At 39.5% G+C, this 15,194-nt stretch overlaps 1 protein-coding gene across 1 annotated transcript in view; it reads left to right on the top strand.

Moving 5' to 3' along the window:
- Positions 1-15,194, top strand: part of SGCG (sarcoglycan gamma) — a 160,097-nt gene that overhangs the window by 76,387 nt on the left and 68,516 nt on the right. Inside the window, exon 4 of the mRNA XM_081083028.1 lies at positions 2,840-2,927. Within this exon, the coding sequence (XP_080939154.1) occupies positions 2,840-2,927 (88 nt within the window). The remainder of the gene's footprint in view (positions 1-2,839; positions 2,928-15,194) is intronic.

The following is a 15,194-nucleotide window of genomic DNA, read 5'->3' as shown; positions in this document are numbered from 1 at the left end:
TCAGTTGCTAGCTATGACTTTCAATGAGCTGTAATTTATCTCTTTGAACTCAATTTCCTCATCTATATATCAGAAATAATGGTACCTGCTTCAAATGTGGAGGATAAAATGAGAAAATGGATGCTAAAATTGTGGGTAAATATTTAACTCTTATTATCATGCTAATCTAATCTAATAAAAGGGCAATATGCAAATTAACTGTCACTCTGTCACAAAGATGGAGGTGCCCATAGCATCCGTGCCCCAGCCGAGGAGGGAGGGAGGACGTCTGGGCAGGCAGCACACACAGCTCGGTGCACATCCCCAGCCCAGCCGACACAATGCAGGGCTGGGGGCATGCTCTCAGTGGCCGCTGAGCAGCTCGGAGCATGCCCCCACCTCAGCAGACACAACACAAGGGGGCCTCTGTGCGTGAGCTGAAGAGGAAACACCTCTTCTGACCGCTCATTGGCTAAGCTCCCTGTACGCCACCACTCACAGTGTTCTTGGTAACTTGGGTAATAAGAATCCAAGGAGGTGATCTAGGGTTTTCCACCTCACTCCTGGAGGAAAAAACTAAGGTCCGCTGCTGAAGGGGCTAAGAAATGTCATATCCTGCCCTAGCCGGTTTGGCTCAGTGGATAGACCCTCAGCCTGCCAACCACAGGGTCTGGGTTCGATTCTGATCAAGGGCATGTACCTAGGTTGCAGGCTCCTCCCTGGCTGGGGCCCAGGTCAGGGCTCATGCAGGAGGCAACCAATCAAAGTGTCCTTCTCACATTGATGTTTCTCTCTGTCTTTCCCTTTCTCTTCCAAGCTCTCTAAAATCAATGGAAACATATCCTCAGGTGAGAATAAAAGAAAGAAAGAAAGAAATGTTATATCCTATGAAAGACACATCTTGAAAATGCCTAAAGAAAGTTGTCATTTTTTCATGGTGAAGGGACCAGAGCCTGTGTTGATGAAAACACTGTGGCAGCTGCAGTGGCTGGCAGTGGCAGCAGCATCGGGGTGATGGGGCTGGCACCTTCCCCTGATCAGCCCGGTCACCTCCTGCAGAGGGAGGCCAGTCTGCTCCCACAGGGAGCAGGCCTAAGCCATCAGTAGGACATCCCCTGAGGTCTCCCAGTCTGTAAAAGGGGCAGGCTGGGCTGAGGGACACCCACCCCAGTGCACAAATTTCGTGCACCGGGTCTCTAGTCTCTCTCTCTCTCTCTCTCTCTCTATATATATATATATATATACATATATATAAAGATGTAATATGGTAATTGGTCCTAATGGTGTCCCAGTCACAACCGTTCAACAGGCTGCGTGCCCACAGGAGCTGGTAGGCAGGGACGGGGGCGGGGACTTCCACCACCAGGACTTGAGGCTGCTGTCGGGGGCGGCCTCCCCGGCAGAGGCACACGCAGGCCACCGCACCACCCAGCCTGGAGGGGGGGCATCAGGATGGGGCAGCCCCCCTGACGGAGGCGTGTGCAGGCCTGTGGCACTGCTTGGCCTGGAGGGGGGGTGTCAGGATGGGGGCGGGGCCTCGGCGGAGAGCTCTCAACACTCCTGTGCTGGGGTCTGAAGGTGCGGAGAGGAAGGGAGAACAGAGGAGCAGTTAGGGGGTTTAGGCCAGGAGGGAAGAGCAGATAGGCAGTTAGGGGGATCAGGCCAGGAGGGGAGAACAGATGGGCAGTTAGGGGGATCAGACAAGGAGGGGAGAGTAGTTAGGGCCATCAGGCCGGCAGGCAGGTGAGCACTTAGGACAGTGATGGCGAACCTATGACATGCGAACTCATTTTTTTGGTTGATTTTTCTTTGTTAAATGGCATTCAAATATATAAAATAAATATCAAAAATATAAATCTTTGTTTTACTATGGTTGCAAATATCAAAAAATTTCTATATGTGACACGGCACCAGAGTTAAGTTAGGGTTTTTCAAAATGCTGACACGCCGAGCTCAAAAGGTTCGCCATCACTGACTTAGGAGCTAGTGGTTCTGGATTGTGAGAGGGATCCCAGATTGGAGAGGGTGCAGGCCAGGCTGAGGGACGCCCCTGCCCCGCCCCCCTGCCCATGCATGAATTTTGTGCACCATGCCCTTAGTTATTTATAACAATGCAACAAGTATTAAGGTTACATAATTGGATAAAACATGAAATGCTGGTAAATCCATCTGCTTTCACAAAGCAAGTTGGAGAATGTCTGCCCTTAATAGAGTTACAAAGCACTTCTATAATTCTTTACTTCTGAAAAATCATATTTCCCCCCACAACTTTGGAACACATTTGGTTTCCTCTGAGTGAACCATAAAGCACTTATGTGAGCATAAAGCTTCTTTATCTTCCAACAAAGAGCTCAAAAAAATAGTCATCCAACAAATTTTAAAAGTTCTTTTGCAACTATGAGAAGCCTTTGCATTTTAAAAGTAACATGGTACTGCCCTAGCAAGTTTGGCTCAGTGGATAGAGCGTTGGCCTGTGGACTGAAGGGTCCCGGGTTTGATTCTGGGCAAGGGCACATGCCCAGGTTGCAAGGTTGAACCCAAGTAGGGGGCATGCAGAAGGCAGCCAATCAATGATTCTCTCTTATCATTGACATTTCTATCTTTCTTGCCCTCTCCCTTCCTCACTGAAATCAATAAAAATATTTTTTAAAATAAATAAATAAAATAAAAGTAACATGGTATTTCTTATAGAAGAGCTAACCATTCTCTGATTTATCTTCTTAATATATCTCATGTCCTAAACATAAATCTGTGATGGTGGAGAAATTATTTTATATGAATCTTAAATTTATATACAAATATAAAGATATAATCATTATAAATAATATACAGTTGGCTAATTTCTTAAATCCCTTTCTAGGACTCATCTCTGCTTCTACATTCTACTCAGAATGTGACTGTAAATGCACAGAACTCTGAAGGGGAGGTCACTGGAAGATTAAAAGTGGGTGAGTGAGGCTTCATCACAGTGCTTTGCATATATGTGGTCCATGAACATTGTGCTAAATTAATGAGTTTGTTTTTTTCTTCTAAAGAATTCAAAGTTATTTATGAACAATCAGTGTATGAATTTAGAAAAATATCATGTTGTGCTGACCACAGAGAATAAGTAGCATCAGGGGACAACCATCTGAAGTAGTTTAATTAAAGCTATTTTGATTCCAAGAAATAGAGTAGCATTCAAGGTACCACAAGAAACATAATGATTATTACAGGATATAAAAGAATCTCACAGAGACAAAAGAAAAATAACCAAAGTAGTTGGCTTCAAAAAGTAGAGACCGCAGGCTGAGACCCGAAAGTATTTGTTTTTTCTCTCTCCTTCATTCTCTCCCTCTCTCTCTACCTCCTCCCTATATGACCCTCTCCCCCTCTCTGCCATGTACCCCTGCTTCCCAGTGTATATTTGCCTCTTTCCCTTGGGTATTACAGCTGCATCTGTTCAAACTTTATATGACCTCCAGAACCTCTCCAGTTTTTCATCTGATTAGTTGTAGTTCTCAACACCAACCAATTTAGTCTTTAATTCCATTAATTCTAAATTCACGACTTATCTTCAACTGAATGCCCTTGGGCAGGCTATGCAAATCTATCCAACCAGAAAAGACCAGAGAATAAGGTCACATGGGAGTGAAGTCACATAAAAACTTTCATGGTAAGAAAAAGGATTCAGGCAAAACAAAAATGTATAAAAGAAATAACAAAAGGGTAAGCCAGTATGTAAAAGAAAAATGTATACATTCTCTACTATCAGCACTCTATATGTTTGCCAAATTTAAGAAATTAGATGGCCCTTTTGATTATGGGAAAATAGATGAAAGTTATACTGCCAACACAAGCTGGTTAACTTTGTGTTTTATTTATTTATTTATTTATTTATTTATTTATTTATTTATTTATTTATTTAATGTTTTTATATGTATGATTGAGTTTATTGCAAGAAATTGTAAGAGAAAATGGAGTTGAAGAAAGAAAAGAAGTGAAGACACACCTGGATAGGGGTTTTCACACTGGGCCTACTATCCGCAGGCCTCAGCAGCCCTTCCATGGATCCCTCCAATTCTCTCACATCAAAAGGTTGATCTTGCAAGTAATTTCCATGTTGTAGATACTCCAGCGAATTTCATAGTTCTACCTCTTCCTTCAGTGGCAAAGCTTCTCATAGTATCTGCATCTATTGATGTCCTCAATGAACACATTCATGCTGAGGATTCTGTTTAAGGCCCTGTATGCCCCTTCCATGTTCCCTTCATATACCACCACAGTCCTGGCAATGAACTTCACATGTCCTGCTATGACCTTGGAATTAAGTCCTCAATCTGTAAGACCCCAAGCTCTCTCGGGACTCAGTTGACGTAAAGCCTGCTCACAACAGGAAGCGGAAAAAAACCCCCAAACACACGTGTTTCTTCTTTTAAATGGCTGTTTTCACAAAACAGAATAATGTTACATTGGAAACTACAGCCATGTGTAAACCTGATGGTTCCTTTTTATTATACTAATACAAGAACTCCATATTTTATGTTGTTTTAATCTTTATAACTTATTCCACAAAATTAATTGTATTTCTCTTTTGCTTAGAAGTTTGTTTGATCACTAAGTCCAGTGAAATTCTCAGTGTATCTAGAGATAAACTTGAGCTTATTGGGCATACATGTTCTTGAAACTTGTCTAAGTCAAGTGATATGTTCTTGATTAATTATATAGTATTATAATTTATCTTTACAATCATTTCTTAAAATTCTTTAAATGACTAGCTTTAAAATGTTTGCAGGATTTTGCCCATTTTTGTCATTATTTCAACAAACATTTATCAAATGCCTATGTACCAGTCTCTATATGCTGCCAATAATTAATAACATATAAGTGTTATTATTTTTTAGAAATTACAAAAGTAAATAACTCCTTTTATATTTTTAAAAATGATTTAAAACAAATCCTAATTTCCTCACTTAATTTTTGGTTGAATGTGGATTTTCATATAACATCGAAGGGAATTAGAAATAATAGAAGTCTGTTACCAATTTCATGAATAAAAAAACAAAACAAAACTGAAGCACTAAAAAAGCTAATTTGCTCCAGAAGGAACGGCTAGTAAGTAGAAAAGTCAAACCAGGAATGACCCCAGGACTTGTTTCTCTCAGCCAGGAATGTTTCCAATAGCCCTCCCTCTCTCTAACCAGATTTCCTTAAATTGGCATGCATGCCTGTAACTGTTATAGCTGTTACAAATATAGTTACCATTGTTTTTTTTTTTTTTTAGTATTTTGGGTTGTTTTTAGTGTAGTTTATTTCTAATATTATGCCATTGTGGTCTGAGAAGATGCTTGGTATGATTTCAATCTTCTTGAATTTGGGGACTTTGTTTGTGACCCAATATGTGGTCTATTTTTGAATGTGTCCTATGAGCACTTGAGTAGAATGTATATTCCATGGCTTTGGGGTGAAGTGTTCTGAAGATGTCAATTAAGTCCATCTGATCTAGTGAGTCATTTAGGATTGCTGTTTCTTTGCTGATTGTTTGTCTAGAGGATTTATCCAGTGATGTCAGTGGTGTATTAAAGTCCCCCACTATGATTGTATTGTTGTCGATCTCTCCTTTGATATCTTCCAGGAGTTTTTTTATGTATTAGGGTGCTCCTGCATTGGGTACATATATGTTTATCAGGGTTATATCGTCTTGTTGTATTGATCCCTTTAGTATTATGAAGTGGCCTTCCTTATCTCTTGTTATGGCCTTCACTTTGAGGTCTATTTTGTCCGATATAAGTATTGCTACCCCAGCTTTCTTTTCATTTCCATTTGCCTGAAAGATATTTTTCCATCCCTTCACTTTCAGTCTGTGTGAGTCCCTTCTTCTGAGGTAGGTCTCTTGTAGACAGCAAATGTATGGGTCATGTTTTCTGATCCATTCAGCCACTCAATGTCTTTTGGTTGGAGCATTTAGTCCGTTTATGTTTAAAGTTATTATTGAAAGGTACTTGTTTGTAGCCATTTCTTTTTGTGTGTGGCTGTTTTCTTTCTGAGCTTTTTTTTCCCTTCTTTTTACACCAGTCCTTTTAGCATTTCTTGCATTGCTGGCTTGGTGGTGATAAACTCCCTTAGCCTTTTTTTGTCTGTGAAGCTTCTTATTTCCCCTTCAATTTTGAATGATAGCCTTGCTGGATTGAGTATTCTTGGATTCAGTCCTTTGCTTTGCATCACTTTGTAAATTTCCATCCATTCTTTTCTGGCCTGATGTGTTTCTGTTGAGAAATCATTTGATAATCTAATGGGAGATCCCTTGTATGTAACTTTCCATCTCTCTCTTGCAGCCTGTAAGATTCTCTCTTTGTCCTGAACATTTGCCATGGTAATTATGATGTGTCTTGGTGTGGGTCTTTTCGGGCTCACCTTGTTTGGGACTCTCTGTGCTTGTGTGACATTTTTCTTCCCCACCTCAGGGATGTTTTCTAATATTATTTCTTCAAATAGGTTTTCTAATCCTTGTCCTCTTTCTGTTGTTCTAGCACCCCTATTATTCGTATGTTGTTTCATTTCATGTTGTCCCAAAGCTCCCTTAGGCTCTCCTCCTGTCTTTTAATTTTTTTCTCCAATTGCAGTACAGTTTGGGTGTGTTTTGCTTTCTTGTTTTCTAATTCACTAATTCAGTCCTCTGCTTCTCCTAGTCTACTGTTGATACTTTCAATGGTGTTTTTTATTGCAGCTATATCACTCTTCATTTCTTCTGGTGTCTTACATAAGTTTTTGATTTTTTCATCTGTTCCTTCTTGCTTCTTGCATAAGTTGTTGATTTTTTCCTCCATCCAGTTTATGCACTCAAGGACCCTCATTCTGAATTCTTTTTCTGTCATGTTGGATGCCTCTGTATCACTTAGCTGCTTTTCTGATGAGTCCTCCTTTTCTTTCCTTTGGGGTTTTCTTTGTCTACCCATGTTTGATCTCATCGACATATCTAGATGTTGAGTCGTTCAGTGGCTGCTCCCTGGATGGCAGTGGCTTCTCGGGCTGTGGTTGCTCCTCTACTGGTTGTGGTAGCAGCTGCTCCTCAGTTGGCAGCAGCTCCTCTGGTGAGTGCTGTTCACCGCTGTGGTGGCTCTTCTGGCTTATTGGGGGAGGCTTCACGTACAGCTGCTGTTCCTCAGACAGAGGATGTGGTGATCAGGAGGCTGCTGTTGCTTGGATCTGCTGCATTGACTTAAAGGCACAAAATACAACACAACAAGGCACAACGTACCAGGCACTGAACACAAATGTATTCACGATATTAATATCCCAAATAAAGGTGACCACCCAAGTTAAGAGAATTAGGGGATAAGGAAGAAAGAAGAGAAAAGGGGAAAAGAGAAAAAAGAAAAGAAAAAACAAGAAAAAAGAAAAAAAAAGGAGTGCAAAAATGAAATTGGGAAATAGGAGGGGAAAAAAAGAGTTAAAAGAGAGAATGAAGTAGAAGAGGGGAAGAGACTATTTATATGAGGAGAAAACTCTGATAGAACCGCCACTAATCCCAACAAATTCCAGTAACACATCCCTGGAGATGAATGCAAACTACAAACAACCAATAATATCAAGTGAGGCAAGGAAAAACAGAAGCACAAAAATAACCAGGGCAGGCGGGGTGGGGGTGGGGGGGGGGGGAACCAGCAGAAAAAGAAAAAGGAAAAGCAAAACAACTTCACACCAATCCTAAAAAAACCCAATAATATACTCAACAATCAGGCTAACAACAACAAACCAATAGAAAGATAAAAGAAAAAAAATGTTGGATAGTGAAGAAAGACAAGGTAGAGGTGTATAAGGATTTAGAGCAGTGGATTGGAAATAGGATATATAAGTAGGGTGAAATTTTGACAGGGGGTAAAAAGAAGGAATAGGGAAAATCTAAAGCAGGAATAAGGTAAGAGAAACAGGACAACAAAAGGGGAAAAGTGAGGAAGAGGGTTTTAGCATAGAGGTAAAATTGAGGTAGAGAAAAATTATGCTAACAGATCGATGAAAATAGAATGTAGAACACTAATCTCAAAATAAAATACAGAGAAAATAAAATGACACTTTAAAAAATGGTAAAATGGTAACAGTAATAATACTGGTTAAAAATAAAAATGTAGTAATTAAAGGGTAAAATCAGGTGATGGAAAAAGCAAAAAAAAAAAATTGGCTTCTTAGTTAAAAGGTGAAAAAAGAATAAAAAAATAAATAAAAATTTGCAGTAGTGAAGGTCCTTTGGTTCTTGTACTCTTCAGTCTGGCTCGCCTTAGTCCTGCCAGGTATTCAGGAGAGTGTTAAATTTCCCTGCGACACACTGTTCCTCCGTGTTGTAAACCACAGTCCTGATTTTAATGCAGGCCGTATTTGTGTCCCATACTGCCTTAATTTGTGTTTACCTGAGTCAGTTTGTGGCTCAGCCTCTGGGTGGCAGTGTTTTTGGGTTGGCCTCTGAGGTTATACAGCCTCTCTATCCAGTAGCTAGGGTTTATTTTCTCTATTGCACTTAAAACTGGTTTGGGGAAGTCCACTGCCCAGACCTGGTTCTTTGTTACCCTGCTCTGTCTAGTTACCATTTTTGACAACAAAGAATTTACTGGGGAAAAAAGTTTCCCATTGGAATTACTTTGGTTTAACCTGTTAGCCTCAATTCTTGACTTTTAACCTTAGTTTCATGCCTGATCACTAAAGTTAGTGATTTCTATTAAATAATAGAGTCCCAATGCACAAAATTCATACCAGGGGCTTGGCCCCCACCAGTTCGGCTTCATCTGAAAGGTTGTCCTGAAGGATGTCCAGAATGACATCTGGTTTAATTAGCATATTACGCTTTTATTATTATAGATTTGGTTGGAAAGCCTCTCATGTTGAAAACCCTGAGCTAAGGATTATAACTCAGTTCACCAAATCCAAGATTATTTTCAGTAGGTGACTTCTGACAATCAAAGTTATTCCAGCCTCACATTTTCTAAAATAAGTTAAATTTAGCCAATCCAGATATTAAAATGTAACTTATGTGACCCAGCCAAATTAACCCCATTTAATTAAATGAATAATTATTTATCATTAAACCACTGAAAAAAATGGCAATCAATACAGTCAAAACTAAAAGTCTTAAATTCCAAAAGAAATCAAGCACTGAAAAGCAAGGACTAATAGCTAGCATTTCAAATCTTTGAACTATGTTTTTTCTTTTCTTTTTATTAAATTTATTTGGGTGATATTTGCTAATAAATTTATATAGGTATCAAGTGTATATTTCTATGATATACATAATCTTCATGTTGCATTTTGTGCCCACCACCCAAAGTCAAATAATCTTCCATCACCATATATTTGACCCCATTGAACTAAAAGATATCAAATCATAAGCAACAATAATACAATCGTACCTTATTTTTTTTTTATGTCTCCCTGTGAGTTTTATTTTCCCATGAGGCTTTGCTGCAAACTTAGAGAAAATTCCTTAACCCCAAAATGAAGTTAGCTAATTTTATTTTTCCCCCTCCAAGTTCTTTCCCATCCTGCTAGTTTCTGACCTGACCTGTGTTAGAGCTAGTCTATAGAGACAAATTGTTTTTTAATCATCAGTTACCTTTCAGATTGTTTGGGCTTACTTCCTGGTCCAACTCGTGAGAATTATATCAAACTAGTCATGGTGAAGAGCCTAGAATTTCTGATACTTTACCTTGACATGTTCACCCCCACACCTCCCTTAAGTTCTGTGTTTGAGAAGACTCTGCAGAGGTAGAGACCAACTTCACTACTGCATCATGGCCAGAAGTGTGCTGGTGAGCTGTCCCTTGCCCCCAGGAAGGTGCCTCTGCCAAGTTAGGCACCCTCTACTGCACTCTAGTGTTTCCCTGTGCAAACTCTAACATCACCCTCACCATACTGTGCTCTGTCTACTGCCAACCCCAGTAGACAGGAGCAGATCTCTGAGAAGAGAGCCATGATCTCAGTGTCACTAGTCTGCTCAGAATAGAGCAGAGAGACTAACTGAGCAGGTGCATAGTAAATAAACACTGGTTGAATGAATTAAGAGAAATGTAACCAAGTAAAATCTAATGTGTGCCCAAGTGAAAATAAACAAAGAGCTGAGACAGAATTTGGCCATCTAGTCTATTTGTTCCTGCCAGGACTTGCCCCTCATAGCCAGGTTCAGAGCCTCTCCTCATAGTTCCAGCCCTGACCTTACTCTACCCTAGCAGGGCCCACTCAGCATCTTGTATCTTGCTGCAAAGAGCAGGCAATCAGTGGGGCTGGAAGAGTCCAATTCCCCTGTGCCTACAGAGCCATAGCCTTTTTTTTTTTTTTTTGCCACCCCAGCCATATTAACCAAGTCCACATAGATGGGCTTCTGCCTTGGTTTCTCTGTTGAATACTTCAGCTCTTTGCTGGATCTAAATCCCTCCTCTAAGACACAGTATGTTTAGAGCCAGTCCTGTCTCCCTGTCCTTCTTTTGTCTGGCCCTTCCACCAGAGGCAATAGTCAGTCCCCTCTTCTTACCAGCTATGGGCAGGCTGTGAATGGCTCAACCGTTCAGCGTCTGGCAATGTACCTACCTCCAAACCCCAGACTCCCATTGACATGCTGGCCCAAAAAGATGACCCCGCCTCAGATATCAGCACCTGCAAAAACCACACCCACATTTTCTTGCCAGTTTTGACAATGCCTGGGCCTTCTCAGCAGCTTTTGAATGGTCTATAACCACAGGTCTCCTTGTCTTCATCAGTCCAACTTGCTAAGGACATAGCCCAGCCCACAACTGAGCACATTTAGGATGCTTCCAAGGGACTGGAAACTGGTCCCCCAAATCCAGAGGACAAAGCACTAAATTTTATGTGGAAGGTCTGCCAAGATTGTCCCTATGTAGGATTTAATAGGGCACCTAAAACTCTCCTCATTGCCTACCATCACCATCCAATCATACTGGTCAAAAGCAGCTCTTTCTGGAAGAGACACACTTTTCCTTACACACTATTGAGATCTGAGTGGGCAGCTTTCACCAGATTACTAAATGTGATAATCGCAAACTGACTTCACATCAATATATGCTGGGGTCCAACCCCAGCAGGTCCAGGGATCCCCAAAGGTGTGGATGGAGTCGGCGAAGAGGGAAAGACTCGGAGGCAGCGTTCAGTTGATCAGCATGGTTGGGTTCTCTTGCCTGGTTCTATTTGCCAGGTTCTGTAGGTTTTCCAGCCAGGTTCTGTAGCCAGGTTCCCTCGCTAGGTTCTGTCTCCAGTTTCTGTCCAGGATCTTTTGCCATGTTCTCTCCAGCGAAGTTCTTCTGTCTCTAGGTTCTGTGTAGGTTCTGTCTCAATCGTACCTTATAAATTCAGCTCTGGTCACTACAGTTAATTTTCTTTTGATTTAAAATAACAGAAACTCATTCTGGTTAGCCAAAACATGAGACACACTCAGAAGTATGCAAATTGTACTCAGATGGGTTTGTGAGATTTGATATTTGTTTTGAAATGATGTTATCTTAAATTCAAGCAATCACAGTGGAGTGGGGAGGGCTGTTAATGAGGCATATTGTATGACAGGAAGAATTTGATTTTATTTTCACTAGACAAACCCTAAGCCAATTTCACAAATTCATCAGATCATAAAACCTTCCTTTAGTCATTTCCTGAATGTTTTATTTATTTCCTTCCTTACATTAAAAATTAATTTTACCAGGTAGCTGTTTTACTTATCACCAAGATAGAATTTAAATTTTATTTCTTAAAGACCTTTCCTACAAAAGATTACTTGCTCAGTTATAATCCATGTCCAGCTAGGTTATAAAAACTAGTAAGTTATTAATAAGAGTTAAAAGATCAATTATAAACTTAATTATTTTAAGAGATTACTATCCCTATTATTTTGGGCTTGTTATCTTTGGAGAACAATTTTTTCTGAAGTGGAAAACACATTTAAGTTTAACATTCAATGTCTGTATTTTTATAATATTAAAATGAAACTTTATTAACTACTGTACCTTTATTTAAATAGTACCCTTTACTGGAGTGCCTCCTTCTCCCTCAGTAGGGAACCATAAAGTGCTTCCTCAAGGTCCATTCAGATATCATCTCCCCCAGCATTCTGTTTCTGACCCCCAGGGTGGACCATCAATTACTTGTTGAGGTTCTCATTGAACATTGTCCATGCTAGTATTGTGGCATCTATTAAATTGTCCTGGAACTAAAATTATATGCTTTTTTCTTTTATAAACTATGAATTTATAAACTGTGAGCTACATCTCACTCACTTATATATCCTCAATTTTTATAGCACAGGACCTTGAGCATAAAAAATACAAATAAATTTGTGTTGAACAGAAACTACATTTTCTTTTATTTAAGCAAATGCTTATATGGTTTGTTACTAAGAAAAATTAGGCAACTAAATTCATTTGTTGAAGATTTCATCAATATATATAAAACAATGATTACAGAAAAAAGTCATTAATTTAACACCTTTTACTTAATAAAGCCTCCTAAAATTGTTATATAAATCTCCAGCAAGCAAAACTCTTTGAAATCTTACCGGATAAATTATTTCAGATTTTTTTCTTCTTAATTTTAAACTCAGATAACTGTATATTGAAGATAACTGTATATTCATCATTTAATGAAAATCAGTGTTTATGCATAAGGTATATCAGTGACCCAGGTATATGATGACACTGAATCACTGGGTGACTGAGTCTGAGTGAAAGCTCAAAAGAGAAAAAATACAAGCAACTATCAAAAAAATTAAGGCAGGCTTCCTTAAGAGAAAGAAGATAAAAGAGGAAAAAATGAATCCACTTTATAAGGGACACACACACACACACACACTCTTTTTTTAAAAAAAAAATGTTTATCATTTTTTTTAAAAAATTAAATCTTTATTGTTCAGATTATTACAGTTGTTCTTTTTTACTCCCATAGCTCCCCTCCATCTGGTCCCCACCCCACCCTCTGCCCTTACCCCCCCCCCCCACTGTCCTCATCCATAGGTGCACGATTTTTGTCCAGTCTCTTCCTGCACCCCCCACACCTCTTTCCCCCCGAGAATTGTCAGTCCACTAACTTCTATGCCCCTGATTCTATTAAATTCACCAGTTTATTCTGTTCATCAGATTATGTATTCACTTGATTTTTAGATTTACTTGTTGATAGATTTGTATTTGTTGTTCATAATTTGTATCTTTACCTTTTTCTTCTTCCTCTTCTTAAAGAATACCTTTCAGCATTTCATAGAATACTAGTTTGGTGGTGATGAACTCCTTTAGCTTTTCCTTATCTGTGAAGCTCTTTATCTGACCTTCAATTCTTTTTTTTTTTTATTGCTTAAAGTATTACAAAGGGTATTACATATGTGTCCATTTTATCCCCCCGCCCTAGACAGTCCCCCAGCCTCCCCTATCCCCCAGTGTCTTATGTCCATTGGTTATGCTTATACGCATGCATACAAGTCCTTTAGTTGATCTCTTACCCCCCTACCTCCTGCCACCCAACCCTCCCCGGCCTTCCCGCTGCAGTTTGACAGTCTGTTTGAGGCAGCTCTGCCTCTGTATCTATTATTGTTCAAAAGTTTATAATGGTCTCTATTATCCATGAATGAGTGAGATCATGTGGTATTTTTTCTTCATTGACTGGCTTATTTCACTTAGCATAATGCTCTCCAGTTCCATCCATGACGCTGCAAATGGTAAGAGTTCCTTCCTTTTTAGAGCAGCATAGTATTCCATCGTGTAGATGTACCACAGTTTTCTAATCCATTCATCTACTGATGGACACTTAGGCTGTTTCCAGATCTTAGCTATGGTGAATTGTGCTGCTATGAACATAGGGGTGCATATATCTTTTCTGATTGGTGTTTCTGGTTTCTTGGGATATATTCCTAGAAGTGGGATCACAGGGTCAAATGGGAGTTCCATTTTCAGTTTTTTAAGGAAACTCCATACTGTCTTCCATAGTGGCTGCACCAGTCTGCATTCCCACCAGCAGTGCACAAGTGTTTCTTTTTCTCCACATCCTCTCCAGCACTTGTCGTTTGCTGATTTGTTGATGATAGCCAGTCTGACAGGAGTGAGATTGTACCTCATTGTTGTTTTGATTTGCATCTCTCGGATGATTAGTGACTTTGAGCATGTTTTCATATGTCTCTTGGCTTTCTGAATGTCCTCTTTTGAAAGGTGTCTATTTAGGTCCTTTGCCCATTTTTTGATTGGATTGTTTATCTTCCTTTTGTTAAGTTGTATGAGTTCCCTATAGATTTTGGAGATTAGGCCCTTATCAGATATGACATTGGCAAATATGTTTTCCCACACAGTGGGTTTTCTCGTTGTTTTGTTGATGGTTTCTTTTGCTGTGCAGAAGCTTTTTATTTTGATGTAGTCCCATTTGTTCATTTTCTCTTTAGTTTCAAGTGCCCTAGGAGCTGTATCAGTGAAGAAATTGCTTCGGCATATGTCTGAGATTTTGTTGCCTTTGGATTCTTCTAGAATTTTTATGGTTTCCTGTCGTACATTTAAGTCCTTTATCCATTTTGAGTTAATTTTTGTGTATGGTGTAAGTTGGTGGTCTAGTTTCATTTTCTTGCATATATCTGTCCAATTTTCCAACACCATTTATTGAAGAGACTATCTTGGCTCCATTGTATGTTCTTGCCTCCTTTGTCAAATATTAATTGAGCATATTGGTTCAGGCCGATTTCTGGGCTCTCTATTCTATTCCATTGATCTATATGCCTATTCTTGTGCCAGTACCAGGGAGTTTTGAGAACAGTGGCTTTGTAATACAACTTGATATCTGGTATTGAGATCCCACCTACTTTGTTCTTTTTCAGGATTGCTGCAGCTATTCGGGGTCCTTTTTTATTCCAGATGAATTTTTGGAGAGTTCGTTCTATATCTCTGAAGTATGCCGTTGGTATTTTAATGGGAAGTGCATTGAATTTATAGATTGCTTTGGGTAGGATGGACATTTTAATGATGTTGATTCTACCAATCCATGAACACGGTATGTTCTTCCATCTGTTTATGTCTTCCTCTATATCTTTTTTCAACGTCCTGTAGTTTTCTGAGTAGAGGTCTTTTACCTGTTTAGTTAAGATTATTCCTAGGTAGCTTAGTTTTTTTGCTGCGATGGTAAACGGGATTGTTTTTATAATCTCTCTTTCTGAAAGTTCACTATTGGTGTATAGAAATGCCTCAGATTCTTGGGGTTAATTTTGTATCCTGCTACATTGC

This window comes from Myotis nattereri, assembly GCF_964212035.1.
Source record: "Myotis nattereri genome assembly, chromosome: 2".
Classification (NCBI taxonomy): Eukaryota; Metazoa; Chordata; class Mammalia; order Chiroptera; family Vespertilionidae; genus Myotis; species Myotis nattereri.
This window is presented reverse-complemented; position numbering and strand designations above follow the sequence as displayed.